This window comes from Choloepus didactylus, chromosome 17, assembly GCF_015220235.1.
Source record: "Choloepus didactylus isolate mChoDid1 chromosome 17, mChoDid1.pri, whole genome shotgun sequence".
Taxonomy (NCBI): Eukaryota; Metazoa; Chordata; class Mammalia; order Pilosa; family Megalonychidae; genus Choloepus; species Choloepus didactylus.
This window is the reverse complement of record NC_051323.1, coordinates 22533197-22551433: the sequence shown is the minus strand read 5'-3', so window position 1 is coordinate 22551433 and position 18237 is coordinate 22533197. Positions and strand designations below refer to the sequence as shown.

The window sequence follows — 18237 nt, the reverse complement described above, 5'->3', positions numbered from 1 at the left end:
ATATGTCTTTCATTACACTTGGTTTTCAGCCATGCTTCTTTGAGTATTCTCTCTTTCCTTTTCTCTCTTTCTTCTCCTTCTTGGACTCCCACAATGCATATATTGACATGCTCGGTGGTGTCCCACAGGTTCCTCAGGATCTTCTTTTCTTCGTTCTTTGTTCTTTCTGCTCCTAAGACTGGATGATTTCAGTTACCTTCCAAGTTCACTGATTTTTTCTTCTACCAGCTTCAATCTGCTCTTGAACCTCTCTAGGGAATTTTTAATTTCTATTGCTGTGGTCTTCAGCTGTGTTTGGTTCCTCTTTGAAATGTCCATCTATTGATACTCTCTTTGTCTTCCTCTATCACTTTCCTGATTTCTTTTAGTTCTTTGTCCATATTTTCCTAAAGCATATTTAGAACCACTTTTTAAAGTCTTTGTCTAGAATGTCCTAGGTCTGATCCTCTTCACTGATGGTTTCTAATGTTTTAATATCCTTTGCCTGGACCACCACTTCCTTTTCCTCTGTATGTTTTATAATCTTTTGATGAAACCTGGGCATGTTGATATTTTAATGGCATCACAGGAATTTAGACTCTGAGGTGTCTGTTCCTTAAGCTTGTATCCAGCTAGCATTATGATAGAACTTTCCATGAATGCTAGAAGCTAACAAAAAAATAAAGAAAGAAAAGAAGAAGAAAAGGAAAATACCTTTCCTATTCTTTGCAGATTGGCCTGTGCAAGTGCTCTGTCTCCTTCAGAGCTTATCCATACAATGAATTTAGAGAATAACTCCAAGCCAAAGTGTAAGGGCCTCCCTGGGCCCTTCTGTGCATGTGTCTTGTTTTGGACATGCATGTTCATTCCTGAGAATTCTCCCATTTACACATATACAAGTGTCCCCTCTTCCCTAGGAAAGAATTTCCTCCTGATCTCAGGTACTATACTATATGCCCTACAGCCAGCAATCCCCTGCCCCAGGCATCCACTTGTCTGCTCTCCCACAGCATTCTGTATCAGAGCTCCGTGAGCTGCCTTCCATACACACGGCAAATTCTGAGATGGCAAGTTCCTCCGCCCACCACCAGAAAGACTGAATGAGACAAACATGCTCCTTGTATGTGCACCACAAGAGCCTACAGCTTTTAAGTAGCCTTTTTCTTGATTTGGCACTTTCCCTGTTACTGCAGCCCTTTAACCGTTTTCTGGAGCTTTGAGAAAGATGTTTTTTAACACAAATAAGTATAGCTATCTCAGAACAACTTTGTGAAATACTAGAGGCATTCCCATTAAACAGTAAAATAAAAGCTGGCATCACTTCTTTATTAACACTATTTTACACATTCTGACCTATGCAATAAGCCAAGAAAAAGAAATGAGAAATATTAGAAATGAAAAGACAAAATTATATTAACTTAAAAAGTATAAGGGAAATATCCAGATAGACATACTAAAAGTAGTATACTGAAATAGAGAAAAGTTAAACTCTAGAATAGCAACATTTTTTTTTTAATCTAGGAATAAACCTTTAAAAGTAGGAGGACCTTATAAAGAAAACCACAAATCTTTCCTTGAATGTCCTATTTATGGACGAGGAGATATAACATGATAAAGGTTAATTCTCCCTGACTTAATTTGTGAATTAAATTATTCTAAATAACTAAAGTAATTTAATAACTTAATCTAATGTTCCTCTTGAAAAATAAACAGATGAAAATACTGCAAATTTGAAAAGGAAAAATAATAAAGGTTTATTTATAATACAAGTATTAAAATATATTGTGAAACTACAATAATTGAAACTCTGCTGTTACAAATAATAGACAGACATACCAGAGAAATATAACAGAGATCTCAGAAACAAATGAAAGAACTAATGAGAATTTTACCATATGATAAGGGTGGCATTATATCAATTGGAAGGTGGCAGATTTTTAACTAAAAGTATTGGTATTGACACAATTGGCTGTTTAGAAAAAAACGAAATAAAATTGAACTCACATCTCACATTTTATACCAAAAAATATTCCAGATGATAATAAATAATATTTGTTGAGCATTTGTGTCAGACAATGTTCAAAGTATTTACATGTATAATTTCACTTAATTCTCACAACAATCCTATGAGATAGGATCAATTATTAACTCCATTTTACAGGAACAAGCACAGAGAGGTTAATTAATTTGTTCAGGATCACAGAGCAAGTTGCAGAACCAGATTTTGAGTCCTGGTAGTGTGACTGTAGAATCCACATTCTATAAACATAGAAAAGTGAAACTATAAAATACCTAGGGAAAAAAAAGAATAATGAAGGCCTTTCAAATGCATATGACAGATAGACTCTACAAGTTGATATAATTGGTCAGTCACATGAAAATGTTTAATTTCTGTACTTAAAAAACACCATGAACAAAATTAAAGACAGACAAAAGAAAAATATATTTTCAGCATGCATGACCAAGGTTTCATCATTACCATGTAAAGAGCTCTTACAAATCAACAAGAAAAGACCAAAGCCTCAGTAGAAAAGTGGCCAAAATATGTGAACAAGCAGATCATCAAAAATGAAATACATGTATATATACATACATGTAAAAAACTATTTCATCTCACAAGTAATAAAAAAGTGAACATTGAAACAATGATACTAGTCCTTCTAACAACTAAATTGGCAATTTTTTAATCGTAAAATTCTGTATTTAAAAGTATAGGGGTATAGAAATTCTCATAAAATGGTGTTTGGATTATAACTAGATGTAACTTATTCTAGATGACAGTTTAACAATATATTATTTTAAAAAGTGCTAATTGTGTATACATTTGGACCCAGCAATTCCACCTCAGAAAAAATTGTCCTAAAACTACCAATAAAATTATGGGAATTTTTATGTATGAGTAGTTTTATTACTGCAGTTTTTATAATAGAGAAAATCAGATGGACTCAATACTTAACAATGAAGAATTTAATAACCACATTTGGTGTTTCCATGCTGTGGAATATTGTGCCACCATTGAAAATAATATAGAAAAAGGACATTTAATGGCAGGGGGAAGGGATCACAGCAAATTATTAAGTGCAAAACAAATTATACAAGATGATCTCATTTTTGTAAATATAAGCATCAATATATGTCTCTGTGTGTGTAGTGTGTGTATTTGTGTGTGTAATCTAAAAGGATAGGCACAAAATGTTAACTCTGAGGGTTATTATTTAAAATTCTTCTTTCCCCTCCTCTTCTTCCTCCTTCCTTGATAAATATTCCAAATTTCTATAAAGGACATGTAGAACTTTTGCAATCAATAACAATAACAATTTTTGTTGTTAAACAAGCCTTACCTCAGTAGTAATTCCTTACAAACCCTATATTTATATGTGTCTCACTAAAGATGTGTCATTTTTATTTCTATCCTTTCCTTCATTTTTCTAGTTTCCTTAATGTTACCAAATATTTCTTTTGTGCTTTCATCTTACCCTCAGCTTTGGCATCCAAAGAGCTTATTATGAGGGTGTGCCAGCATGTGGGTCAGCAAAATGAATCAAATAAGTGAAAGAACTGACCTCGGATGCTTTTCCATGAACAGCACGTCTGAGGCAGGCTATTACATGAGATTTATAGACAGGACAAGTTTGAAATGGAGAGAGGGGGCTGAGAAAGTTTCTGGCATTACCACCCACAACACACCCTTCTCTCTGCTCTCGGCTGCAGCTTTGGGGAAGGGGAAGGAAGCAAGACGGATGTCTCTGAGCCATTTTGTCCATCACAGAGCTGGGTTTATGAAATCAATGCTGCCAAAAGAAAAGCCAGAGTATGATGGCTTCATTTGAAATAATGAACCAATGCTCAAGTGTAGGGTTCAAAGGAAGGAAGGAAAGCAGGGTGGGGCAGAGAGACATGCAAAGGGGGGATGGGGCCATTTGGTTTTGCTAAAGCTGCTGGAACACAATATACCAGAAATGCATTGGGCTTTTTCAATGGGGATTTATTAGGTTGCAAATTTACAGGTTCTAACACCATGAAAATATGCAAATTAAGTTGTGAAGCGGTTGATACCTTCTCTGAGGAAAGGCCAATGGCACCCAGGGTTCCCTCTGTTCACATGGGAAGGGCACATGGCAACGTCTGCTGGTCCTTCTTCTCCTGGGTTCTGGTTTCAAAATGGCCGTCTCCAAAATGCCTCTGGGCTTCCGTCTAAGCTCTCTCTCCGTGAGCTCTCTTAAAGGACTCCAGTAAAGGATTAAGACCCACCTTGAATTAGGTGGGTCACGTCTCCACGGAAACAACCTAATCAAAAGGTCCCACCCAACAATAAGTCTGCCCCCACAAGACTGGATTAAAAGAACATAGGCTTTTCTGGGGTACGTAACAGATCCAAACCAGCACACACATTATCCTGCTGAAGGTGGGGAGACACTAAAGGTTTTAAGCTGGAAGATAACATGATTGTGTCTGTGTATGTCTGTGTTACATATTTATATAATGTGTGTTTGTGTGTGCACATATATGTATTAAATGCACATACAAATATATATGTATGTGTATATATAAAATTTATATGGAAACCAAAGTATCAGTGGAAAAGGGAATGACTGAAGGAGCAAGCCCACCAGCCTGGTGGTCCAGGGTTATAAACATCTACAGAACCTGTAGAAGACGAGCGATGGTGAAAGGGGGGGAAGTGCATGGGTATAAAAATCAGAGGTAGAATCAGAACTTAGGAACAGACTCCGTATGAAAGCTAAGGAAAAGGAGGAATCCCAGACTCCTGACTCGAGTGACTATGAAGACAGTAGCATCACAGGGCCAGAGAATACAAGACAAAAAAAAACAGATTCTCGGGGTGGGGAGGTCACGGGCTTGGTCACGGGGGAGCTGAGATGCCCATGCGGCTTCTGAACGAGATCCCAGTGGGCATTTGGAGATGGCGTCTGAACCCCAGGAGGGGCGGACAGGAGAAGGAGTGTTGGGAGTCACCCCCACGGAAGAGGAAGAGGCTGCCCCGGATTGTGGGAGGAGCAGATGGTGGCCCAGGACGCCTGGGAAAGAATGGGCAGTTTCGGGGATAGCCAGGAGGAAGGTGCCATCAGTGCCCAGAGGGTGAGGAAGAGTAAGGAACGAGAAGAGAGGCCCTTGGACCAGGGAACGAGGAGGGCTCTGGAGTTCTTCACCGAGACAAGGCTAAGGGCGTAGCGACCCAGTGACAGCCAGCCGAGGCCCAAGCAGAAGTGTGCAAATGTGCTGCGTTAAGTTTTTAGGGGGGATATGGAATGCAGCTTTTCCAAAACCTCTTTGTTGGTGGCCTTTTATCAAGGATCAACCTTCTGTTTGGGAGCTGCTGCACTGGATGGTAGCCTGTCACCACTGCCGGGAGGTTTGATCTCACAGTGATTTCAGTCAAGATGGAGGAAACCGGAGCACATTCCACAGGCCTGGAAATCACAGTGCCATTCCTTCTTCCACCTATGTCCTATCCTTAAGCACAGTTCCCACTTCTATTGTAGAGGGAAGTGATTTCCAAAGCATGTCCACAGACCACTAGTTTCACAAAATGCTCGGTGACTAAAAAAAAAAAAATTTCCATCTTGGAGATTTATATCCTTTTAGCATATGGAAAATAGACTCTGAGACATCCTGGGATGAAGAAACCATTGACTTGGGTTTTAACCTGGTGTTTCTCAAACAAGTTTGACCACAGGACCTTATGTCATGCTACTAGTGTTCTCCAGAACATACTTTGGGAAATACTGCCATGAAACCTTACATTTATCTGAGTGCCTTTACATCACTTTTGAGCTTCACAATAACCCTCCAAGGGAGAAATTATTATCTTTGTCATTGAGAGGAGGAATTCAAGCTTCATAAATTTTCCCAGTCAGTGCTTTGGACTGTTTCCTGTGGTCTCTCTTTCCTCAGACCCCATTATCCATCCCCAGCCCCTTGCCATTCGATTCAGTTCAACACTTCATAGACACCTTTAGAGACACACACATGAGTAAGTGCGGTCCATACCCTCAAGGAGCCCACAGTAGAAATACATGGACAGATAACAGAGACAGAGTGTGCTCAGTTATTACTATAACAGTAACTGCTAACATTTACTAAGCACTTGCTGTGAACTAAATTTTCCAAAGTAATATCATTTTATTCTTACAATCATCTTAAGAGGTTTATCTCAATCTTTCCAATGAAGAAATGAGGCATAGAGAGATCTACATTTCAGACAGGGGGGATTTGAACCCAGGTAGACCAAATAAAGAAGCCAAGCTCTTAATCCCCAAGTGATACCAATCAGAGCAGTGCAGGAAGTTTTCACAGGGTGTTATGGAGACCAGGGAGAGGGCTCTGGGGCCAGCCTGGGGTTCGTGGAGAAGCTCAGCAGACCAGAACCTTGGAAAATGGTAGAGTTGACCAGTTATATGTGTTTATGTGTCCAGGTGGGGAGAATGGTTAAGCTAGGACTCCTCTGGCTGCAAAGAGAAATCGACTTTAGCTAGCTTATGTAAATATTGTTGGGGAGGGGTTGCTGGAAGGGTACAAAGGCCTGTCTTCCAGAACTCTAGGGCAGCTGTTCCTCCTGGCAAAGGAGCGAGGACAGGATAACCATCAGGAACCCAGGCAGTTCCCTCTCGTTACCTCTGCTTCCTCTGTACATCAGCACCTTCCTTGTCCTTGCAGACCACTTTCTCTGCTGCTCCCTGGCTGTGGCAGAAGACAGTCACCCCATAGTTCCTGATCACACTCCTTCTACTCAAGAGACTGATTCCAGCTGACTGGCCGCCCATCACTCAGTTGGAATCCAAATTCCCAATTCCCAGGAGAGAGGGTCTGATTGACATAGTTCAGGTTAGGTGCCCACCTCTGGTCCAATCAACTATGGCCATGACCAGGGTCACAGAGCACGAATCTAGCTGTGGGGGCCCCTTTGTTTGTGGAATCATTTGATTGCCATCCATCTACCCCTCTGGATTAAATGCTTCACAAGGAAAGAGACTGTTTTGGGTCGGTCAACACCATGTCCACAGTATCTTCAAGGTGTCCGGAACATTAATCAGTAACTCAATAACCATTTGTCAAATGAACAAGTGCACAAATGAAGAAAATCATAGAAGAGGTGGAAGGCACTATTAAATCATCCAGTCCAGCCCTCCATCTATTGCTTCTGTGTTTAATTCATCACTAGAGCATCAACTTGGGCAGAATTACATCAATTGTCTTCTACAATATATGAATTCCTGTGGTCTAGCCTGGGAACCAACCTCCATTTACATGAGTGATTAAAATTGGGAACTACGCTCCTAATTCCAAAAAACTGACTTAACTTTGGAAACCCAATGCATTTCTAATTTGAGAAATACCTAGAGTCCTCCAAACAGGACAATCAATGGGAGAACTAGGCCAGACAAGAAAAAGGTATTTGTCCGAAGAAGCTTGGCTTATACTTTTTCCATTTGATTATTTTAGTATTCTCCTTGTAAAATCTAATTTCCTTAGATGACCTCTATTCATAGGAAACTATTTGGTTTAATCTGTGGGAGTTATGGCATATTTTTACCCGTCTCTGAAGCCAGCTCCCCCTCCACTGAGCATGTTGGTACCCAAACAGATGTTTTATATCACTTCACACACATGAGCTCACCACTGGCAAGTCCCTTGCACACAATCAGCCCCACACTCTTCTCACATCTCCCCCGTCATCCCACAAACCCAAATTCAGAACTCATAGGCAAGCTCAAATCTTTACCACAGTGACAGAAGAGCAGAAAGTAGAGCATCCAATTTTGGATTTTCGATTTACTAGTATTAAAATCTCTAATGACCTACTGGAAAATATGCAATACAAAAAGCTAGCCAAACTAAGTAGAATGAAAAGATGTGCACACTGGCTGCTCCAAAAGGATTAAGATGAAAGTATCCAAGCAAAGGATTCCAAAGCAACTCCAACTTTACTGGAATCAAAATATTAGGGCTGAAAGGACCTTGGATGTCATCTAGCTAGCACAACTTTATTTTACCGATGAGGAAGCTGAGGCCCATAGAGAGAAAGTGACTTGCTCAAGGTTTGACAGTGAGTGCATGAGTGGCAGAACCGGACATTGAACACTGCCCCAGGCAGCAGACCCCAGCCCCACTCCACCATCTTCCTCTCTGCCTGCTCTTGGACCATCTGTGTCTACATTTCGTAGACAGAACCTGGTCAACAAAAAAGCTTTCATCCTGATGGCTCCAGGATCATTTCTGAGCATGCTGCCCCCAATTTAGATAGAGGTTTTTTGAGAGACAATTTCCTTTGATAAATTAATCAAACTCAGCACAAAAAAAGTATTTTATTTTTAAAGATAGCATGTTAACATTTCAAGTGTGGAAGCCAAGGGGAACACATAGTGTTCTCAGCACCTTCTCCAAGAGCCTAGAAGATGTCCAAAAGGACCCAAAGGAGGTATGAAAGGAACCTAAGCATGCAGCTGTGTTAATGGAGAAATTAAACTTGCAGGGAATGCTGGGCCTTCTAAGAAGTCTAGCTCTGCCTCAGGGATCCTCATGGGTATGAGCAGTGTTTGTTGAGTGCCTCCTTGAACCCAGTGGTGCTGCCTTAAAGACCTCTAGGGGAGAAGACCTAGATGCTGTCTCAGAGACACTCCTCAGAGAGTTGGGGAGCAACATCTCTATTGAGAAACATTCAGAGAAGAGTACCAGGATGCATATGATATTCTTTTATTGAACAAAATATTTGTGGAGTGCTTATGATGTGGCAGGCTGGACATCCTGCAATAAAAGAGTAGGAAATTAACTGAAAAATGTAAGCAAAGGCCTGATATAATAAAGGGTTGCATGTGCCACACCGAGGCGTTTGGGTTTTATTTTTAAAGCGATAGGGAGCTATTGAATTCTGAGCCAAAGAGTGAATTGACCAGATTTATGTATTCTGGAAAGATTTCTTGACAGCTGTGTGGAAGATGGATTATGGCCAAGTGCTACATTGTGTGATACCATCTGTAAGTCCTTCTAGAAATTATTTTTACTTTTAGTCTATGTTCAGGATGACGTAGTGAAAAGAGGATGAGTCCCTGAAGCAAGCAGAACTAGGTTTTAATGCCAGTTCTACCCCTTATAGGCTATTTAATCTTCGGAGAGTTGTTGAAATAGTTCTGAGGCTTCAGTTTCCTTTTTGTACAATGAAGATAAGCATACTTAGCTCATAGGGTTTTAATAAGAAACAAAGAAGATGAGGTGTCTGGTCGTTTTAATAATCCTCCAAACACCATTAAATTCAGCAAATACAAAATGGCATTTTAAAGCCTAAAAGCAAAGAAGCACAACATCCTGCTAAGCCACAACTAGAGGAGATATTGTTGCACTTCCTTAGAATTGAACCAGAATATTTTGTTAATGTGTGAAAATAATTGGCATTCATACTTGGTAAATGAGGAAGCTACGGTAAACTGAGGTCAAAGCAAATCATGGATCTGAATCAAACCACCCAAAAGCAATACCGTGGAGAGTTAAACTGGGTTACAAAGACCAGTGTCTGAAGTGAGAGCTTCACTCATCCTAGCAACCCCTTAACCAAACACTGGCTGGGATTTGCTGGCACATAGTACACTGAAAACATCTGGCCTTTCTATTATCCTCCAGCAAGCAAAAAATGATGTCGTGTAAACTGATCTTTGGGCCAATTATATGATCTAAATGTTACAGAGTTTGGTTTGGCTCCTCTGGCTCAGGTTTTAAGAACTTTATTTTGCAGCCACACCCCTCTTCTGAAGACCTAATTATTTCTTACTCTACATGACCCCAGGGACTCATTTGTACGTGGCCAGCACCCTGTATCAGGAAGATAAGTACCTGTGAATGCATCATCAATCAGCGTTGTGTGCAAAGCATGCTATGGGAGGTCCTATGAGAAATATAAACTACAGGAGTTAAGTAGTGATGTGAGGCCAAGATGGCACACAAAAGAGCAGGCTCTGGGAGTGCTTGGAGCAAATGCCCAACCTTACATTTGCCTCCTGTGTGCCAGTTTTTTGAGGGAAGCCAGGTGTAGGGTGTAGACACTCTGGTCTGCAGCCCACTCAGAAGGCACTGCGGTAGGAGTCGGAAAACCTGCCACGCGCCTTTCTACCCTAGACAAGGTCATTATTGTGTCTGAGCATCTGTTTCCCAACTACAGAGGGAGAGCACTGGACTCAGCTTCATTTACCAAATGAAGTGCCAGGCACTGTTCCAAGGCCTCCGCCAACATGATGAGCTTCCTCCTCAAAATGACTGTAAGGGTCAGGGGGGATCATTGTCCCCAGCCCTGTCTCTCACAGCAGAGACGTGGCAGGGGTTGTGGGTTTACCAGCGCCTCTGAGGCTGCTTAAGGAGAACTCTGGGCTTTTGTGCTCAGCTGTAATGTCCTCAGGGGTCTATAATGAGCCACAACCCAGTGCTCTGAAGCAGGAGACTCGTGGGTGCCCCCTGGGGTGTAACTGCCCATCGGAAGTGGGGCTTTTTGTCTCTCCCCTCCTCTACCCCATTCCTGGCAGCCAGAGTGCTGACCTGGAGGGGCTTTTCTCCCCACCTCACTCCCACCCCCTCTGCCCCCCAGCCCTCAGCCGCCCCTTTCACTCCATTCTCAGCTGGCAGATACGAGAGATCATCTTTTATCCCTGTGAATCCTTTCAGACCTTTTTGAAAACATTTTGGGATCCTAATCTGGGTTAAGAACAGAGGTATGGGTAGAAGAAGGCTGGACAAAATAGTCTCTGATAAAAATAGTTAGAGTCACAATTTCATGATACAAATAAATGGGCCTCTGGATTAATTAGCCTCCTCTTAGCCCCCATCCCACCATCAATGATCCCCAAAGGGAGGGAGGGAGCAGTGGGAAGCCCAGCTCCGAAGGAGAGCTGAAGCCAGATGCGAACCCCACACCAAGCAGTAGGAGCTCCTTCCCCAGGATCATGATTTTCCTTCATTTTAAAGGAAATGAATCTCTTGAGCCCCTTGGTCAGATTTAGCATGTCTAGGAATGAAGAGCAGAATATGCAGTACAGTAAATCCTGACTCTGAGTTGTCCATTACTGGAATTTATCGCAGATGGTAATCATTAGGACTTTAACATCTTGGAGGAAAGCGCTTTCTCCAGAATCATAAATAACTGAAATCAAGGTTTAGACTTAATAAAGCTATTTTAAAAGGGGGGCTGCTTGGACAACCAGGGATTTACAGAACTGGGTTACAAAATCGACTTACTGCGCAAAAGCTTGTTGAGCATGACCTGGCAGTTCTGAGCAATGCAATAAGAAGATGGGAATTTATTTCTGCAATCAGGGGGCCCCCAATCAGAACCTAACATGGTTGCGTCTTGATTCAACCTCATGAAGTACAAACCCGGAGACAATGGGTTGCTGGCACCAAAATGGGACATTGCAATTCTTAAACTTACTGCATTCCAGTTCAGCTTGGCCCTGCCCGGTCACGGTTCTCACTGACTAATGCCATGTCTCGTAAATGAATTTTCAGTTTATTGCCGATGTTGTCAAATGTCTACAGTTTCCCAAGTGGCTTCACATAACTCGGTTTGACTGAGCATCTCCGCGCTGTGCAGAGCATCCCCATGAGCCACCAAGTTGTAGACAAAACCAGGCTGCCACCTTCCGGGCGCTTCTCACCTGTTCAGGATGGCAAGGCATCTACAGATAAAAGGGTGTGCAGGCTCAGCAGGTGGCGTAGACTTTAGAGAAGAATTCAGGGAAGGGGACAAAAGATAAATGGAGGCTGGAGTCATCAGGGAAAAATGTTTGGAGGGAAGGGAGCTTGACTTATGACTTGAAGGATGAGTGGGGATGTGCACAGAGGAGGAAAGTTTGCTCAGTCCCCAGCATCTCCCACAAACATCCATCAAGTCCCTGCTGCTACTCTCTCCAGGGCCAAGTCTCAAGTAGCACCCTCCTATTTTCTTCTTGCCCTAGAAGGAATCATACCTTAAATCCCACAACCTCCCCTCTCCATTCCCCTAAAAGACCTTCCCCAAAAGGCCTTTCCCCACTGGCCACTCTGGACATACCGATCCCCCAGACACCTCCGAGGGCGATGCCACATCCAGCCCCAGAACAGAGCTGAGTCCAGGTAATAGGGTTACAATAGACAGGAAAGGAGAAAGGGAAGGTGCAGCCCAAGAGGGGTGTGGCTCTCCCTTGGGGAGGGGTCCAGTAGGCTCAGGACACACACTAGAGAGAACAAGGCAAAGTCCCCAGGCATGGAAAGTTTGGAGGGAGGCTGGGGCCACATAAGGGGGGCCTGTACCCCACCCAGGTGAGGGAGGGTCTTTCTGGGAAATGGGAGAGGAGCCGATACCAGAAGGAGAACATCATGAGTGGGAGAACCCTCTGCTCCCCTCCCTTTCAGAGCCCTGTGCTGGACAGAAGGCTCCCGAGGGGCCTGTCGAAATTAGGGGCACCTACGGTGGGGGGGGTGCAGAGTGGGTGCCTGTGACTGGGGAGCAAAGAGGAGATGCCGCCGGGGAGGGAGGGTTACTTGGGCCAGCTTCAGATCCTGGATTTTCAAGAGGGTCCTGAAGGGGTTCCAGGTGTCTGCTCTCCACTGCCCAGGCAGGTGCCCAGAGAGGCGGGAAAGCAGCGAATTCAGGGTAAATGCCCTGCTGAGGAACGAAATGTTCTCCGGGCTGTATTTCTTAAATGCCTACGAGTAAATGGACAGGTGACGCAGCATCTGGAGGAAGAGGGTCTCCCCATCCAGAACAGAAGCAGGATAAATCACTTATAACAGAGCTTTGGGGAAGGCAGGGCCTCGAAGGGGGAAGCTGTGTCTGTTTGTGCCTTTTTCACATCAGGAGAGGGAGCTGCCTCCAAATCACTCCCCAGCACCAGTCGGTGAGCAGGCACAGCAGAGGAGGGAAATTCCTGGGGCCTCAGAGGATCACCCCAATACGCCCCATCTGTGACAGCTCAGACAAGAGCTTAATTCAGTGCCCCTGAATTACAGTATAGGAGAAGTATATATTGTTAACCGTTTACTGCCTCCCAGCAGCATGGTTAAAATGAGTTGAAATAAATTATTTTTATTTATAGAATTTGGGGGCCCCTCTTCCCAAGGCAATATAGTGTATCAGAAAGAATAGACACTCTTGCATCTATTTTGAGTTCAACTCATCAGTCCCACATCTTCTTTATGTTGCCTTGCAAAAGTGACAACTTTTCTGAGCCTCAGTTTCCTCATCTATGAAATGTGGAACAATTAGTAATTATTAGTAGTAACATCTGGCTCACAAGGCTATTGAAGAGATTAAATTCGGTGATCTCTGTGCACTGCCTGACCTTAGGTGTCCAGTTAAGGTTAGTGACCTTCTCTTCCTCCCCCTTAAGACAAAGGCATCAGGAAAATGAATTTTAACAAATAATTTTGCAACACGGTAAGCCCAGGAAAAGGAGACAGAGCTTCTGCGTTGTCAAGTTCCATTGTATGCCAGGATGATGTTGTCATAAACAGCATGTCTGCTTTCTAAATACTTCCTTCAAGTCACACTTCTCACTGGCCCTGGTTTTAAGGCAACAGTGAGTATCAGCTCACTTTTCCTTCTCTTTCTTCTCTCCTAGGGGCGCTGCATCAACTTCACCAGAGTCAAGAACAACCCGCCGGCCAAGTACCCCCTCAACAACGCCTACCACACCACGTCACCACCCCCGGCCCCCATCTACACCCCCCCGACCCCTGCTCCCCACTGCCCTCCCCCGCCCCCCAGCACCCCCACCCCTCCCATTCCCTCCCCACCTTCCACCCTCCCTCCTCCCCCCCAGGCTCCACCCCCCAACCGGGCGCCACCCCCCTCCCGACCTCCGCCTAGGCCTTCTGTCTAGAACCCAAAGTTCACTCTCTGGGCTTTCTCAGAAACTTTGGGGAGGAGGTTCCTCCGTGGTGTTAGAACAAGTCTTTCCAGTTAGAGGAGGCTTCCACTTGGGAATGAGTGGCGATAAGGCCCACTGACGTCCACACACTAAAAATTGGTTTGTAATGCCAAGACACCAGCCACCTGGACCAGCGGAAAGAAATAGAAACTTTGATTTGCCTGAAAACAAATAATGAGGCAACTACAGTCGCATTTATAGCCAGCCATCTGTCACCTCTAGAAGGTTCCAGAGACAGTGAAACTGCCAAGATGCTCTAAATGGAATTATGTCTCATGCAGACCAGTAAGCAAAGCATTTTTCTGAGGGTGAAACACAGAGTTGGATGAAAAATGACATTGCTGGGTTTCTGAGTGCCGCCCTCCCTCCTCCATTCTACTTTCGACACTCGACCTTTGACCCTTGGCCCAGGAACCAAGGAATCCCCACCCGTCTGCACCACCCATGAAGGTAGAAGCCCTTTGTCCATAGCATTGGAAAAGTCGGGGTCCCCAATGTGGCAAGAAACTCAACATCAGACAGTTAGACTATCAAAAGGATGTTCTTCCGGGATTTGCGGAAGAGTAAAAAGTGTGCCTTACTTTCCTTTCGAATTCTCCCAGTTTTCAAGTGATGAAGAGAGCAGGTGTTGACTGATGGGAAAAGGTATGTTGACATGTTGATGTGTAAGTGCAATCAGCTGTGTGCATTGACAAGGGTGTATCGATGGAAGCCACGGACAGTTTCTAAAAGCCACCTGCCATCGGCAGCTGGAGGTGGCTGGCTTTGGCCAGACAGGGTCCCCTAAATCAACACACCATGGCATTGTTGAAGAGCAACCTGTTAATGATTCATGTTAAAAATCAAGGTTTGGCTTATGTTTAAATCACATGAGATATGAAGAAGTGATTGATCCTGTTTTCCAGAAACAAACGTGAGTTCATCTTCCCCAAATGGCAATTAGCACCTACCAGGCAAGTCCACCAATTTTTTTTTTCCTGTCTTGGTGAAGTTGTGCACCAGAGACTTCTAGGTAGAGCTGGGAGGCAGTGGTCCTGACATAATAAGGAAATTATCCCCAGGTCCGTTGATTAACACAGAAAAGGGCATGAGTGTGTGGCTGCACATCTCTCTCTCCTTGGCCTTTCAGCCTACTCACAACTATAACCAGCTGTTATTCAAGGACAGATACACCAGATGTACAGCACGGAAATGCTGTGTCTGGAATACCCACCATGCCTGGGGGCACGCAGTCCCTTCAAGCCTTTCTGAGTTTGTTGATCAGCAAGCCCTATAATCATTTTCTAAACATCATCACCCAGAGATGAAAACAGAGGGCATTGTGGTGGGCCTCCTGCACAAGCCTGTTCAAAACCATCTTCCCCTCCAGCCTTCCACAGGACCTAAAATCCCTTTTTCTATACCCCCTAAAATTCTTAAACCTTTACTGGAAAAAAGCAGAATGTAAATTTAATATGAACTTAGTGGTTTGGGTTATGATCTCCAAAGACCCGTCAAGAACCCCTCAGCCATCATCTTCCTCTCACCTTACTTAGAACAGGGATGTGAGGGCCTGGCGTGCGTTCTACCAGTACCAATGTCTGCCCGTAGCAGACATTGCTAATCGATCACAGCATTCTTTCCCACCGAACCCAGATATTCCTTCACAATCCCTCTCATATCATAACTCCAAAGAGCCACCAACCGTCACTCAGAATTGAGAAGGAGGCGAGCCCTATTTGCCATCCCTGCATTAGAAAGTAAAGGAATGGATTGCATGGGAAATGGGGAAGCCCAGGAACACAAAGGGTTCAGTCAGGGGAAACCAGATGAAGGCAGAGTGCCTTAATGGGGGGCCTTGGGCATGGAACCTGCAGTGCCAACACCAAACTCCTCCAAGTGTACCTCAGACCCAGCCCTTCTCCCCATGCCTGTTACTTCCAGAGAATCTCCTGGCCTTCTCATGGAGCTAAGTCAGATTGGTTTTCAGGAATTATGAAAGCGACCTCCCTCCCCTCTCCCACTCTGTCCCACCCACCACATTGTCTATTTTCAGAATACTAGGCTTCTTCTTTAGTATAATCCCTCATGAAGCAGGGGCCAAAATGTCTTGGCCACCTACAGTGACATTGCTGGGCCCCAGACAACCATTCCATAGGGAATGGGTTCCCCAGGCTCACAGCCTAGAGACTTTGAGCCCATCACAACTGTTTTGACTGCTGGCAGTACAGAACAGTCCATCCCCCACCCTTGCAGCATGACTTACTGCTGCCATGAGAAAGTTCAAAGCAAGATGCTGACCATGGCCATGCAACCAGATGGCGGGCATCAGGTGAAAATGCAAAACCCAGTATCGCCACATCTCAATCATGTGCCCCGTGCAGTTTCCAAGATGCTGTTTTGGTGATGTTTTTGTATGAAATAGGGAACTGCAAATATATTATGATTTTATAGAGGATTAGCAAGGTTTGTCCTTAAATCTCACTTATGTCATCCCTAGTAATTCAGAATTACATTCAAGAAGGGGAAACTTTATACACTGTATGAACAAGGCAATATTTTAATAGACAGGAAAATTCTTTCACTGGTTTATAAAACCTATCAGAATTCATGCTATTCCCTGTAAAAGGTAGAAGATATATGATTGTGATCAGGAAACTGCACAAAATTATTCTTCCAACCCCTGTGTTCTTGCCCTCATGAGGTTTCGTTTTTTAATAAAAGCCAAATTTGTGTTGTATATATTCGTATTCCATGTGTTAGATGGAAGCATTTCCTATCCAGTGTGAATAAAAAGAACAGTTGTAGTAAATTATTATAAAGCCAATGATATTTCATGGCAGGTTATTCTACCAAGCTGTGCTTGTTGGTTTTCTCCATAACTGTATTGCTTTTAAAAATGTACAAATATTAACTGAAATGACGAGACCCTTGTTTGCACAGCATTAATCAGAACCTTGAGTTCCGGGGTCCTCTCTGTTGACCACCAGCTCACAAACAGTTTCTGCCCTGGAGCTAGGTACACACACCACTAAGACACAAGGGCTCTCTTTACCAACCTAAAGAACAGAGATGGTGGATAAATTAATCAATGGCTTTGGCTGTCTGGCCATAGGCAGCCTCACTGCAAATATCACTACAATAAGCAGCGATGAACTTGCAGTCTCAAATACACTCAAATCCAAACACCATGTCAGATGGAGGAAAATCTATCAAGGAACTAGAAAATAAATTATGAGATAATGAGCAACAGTTTCAGCCTAGTGCCAAATCAATAAAAAAATTAATGCTGTGTCAAATGGGTTGAATGCGTTTGCAATCTATATAAAGATATATGCAGTAAAACTCCTGTTAATGCACACCGGGTGGGAATGGGGTGTTCTAGTCAATTGCCTTTTCTAGTTATCTGAGCTCTACTATATTATCATTCTTGGATAACCAACTTAAAAGAATTAGAATATGATTTTTTAAATACACTTAACATTAAACTCTTCTAAATCTTTCTTTCTGTGATAATTTAGAAGACACTTATGGATCTTCGGTGCCTCTAAGTCATTATTATAAAAATCAGTTATCACTGTACCATGCTATAGGAAACTGGGCTAAACCTGTACAATGACAAACCCTGGAAGTTGCTTTTTTTAAAAAAATAATAAATTCCTAAAATCAGTTTTTTTACTGGGTATTTGTCTTTTGTTACAAATAATGTGCAGATTGTTCGAATACCTAACATCCTGATAGTAATAAAATTGGTCCTTGTTATGCAAATTAAATTACATAATAAGCTTAGCAACCCTTTCTCAAATTATTTTGTGCCCTCCACTAAATTTTTACTGTCATTTCTTTTACAAAATATTCTTTATTTCTAGTAACAGTTTTTAAATTATAAAAGTAATCCATGCTACCAACAAGCACATGAAAAGACACTCAACATCACTAGTCATTAGGGAAATGAAAATCAAAACCACTCTGAGATACTACACCACACCCACAAGGATGGCTATAATCAGAAAAACTGAAAATAATAAGTGTTTTCAAGGGTGTGGAGAAGTTGGAACCCTTGTACATTGCTGGGGAGAATGTAAAATGGTGCAACCACAGTTTGGCCGTTCCTCAAAAAGTTAAAAAGTGAATTACCATATGACCCAGCAATTCCACTCCAAGGTAGAGACCCAAAAGAATTCAAAACAGGGATTTAAACAAATCCTTGTAAACCAATGTTCATAGCAGCATTATTCACAATAACCAAAAGGTGAAAACCCAAATGTCCATCAACAAATTAATGGATGAATGAATTATGATATATCTATAAAGTGGATTATTATTTAACCATAAAAATGAAAGAAGTCTGATCCATGATACAATATGG

The 18237-nt window shown here is 42.9% G+C and overlaps 1 protein-coding gene across 1 annotated transcript in view; it reads left to right on the top strand.

The window, feature by feature from the left end:
- Nucleotides 1-17539, top strand: part of ANTXR1 (ANTXR cell adhesion molecule 1) — a 235082-nt gene extending 217543 nt beyond the window's left edge. The window contains exon 18 of the mRNA XM_037806755.1: nt 13581-17539. Coding sequence (XP_037662683.1) covers nt 13581-13841 — 261 coding nt within the window. The 3' untranslated portion in view covers nt 13842-17539. The remainder of the gene's footprint in view (nt 1-13580) is intronic.
- Nucleotides 17540-18237: the final 698 nt, after the last annotated feature.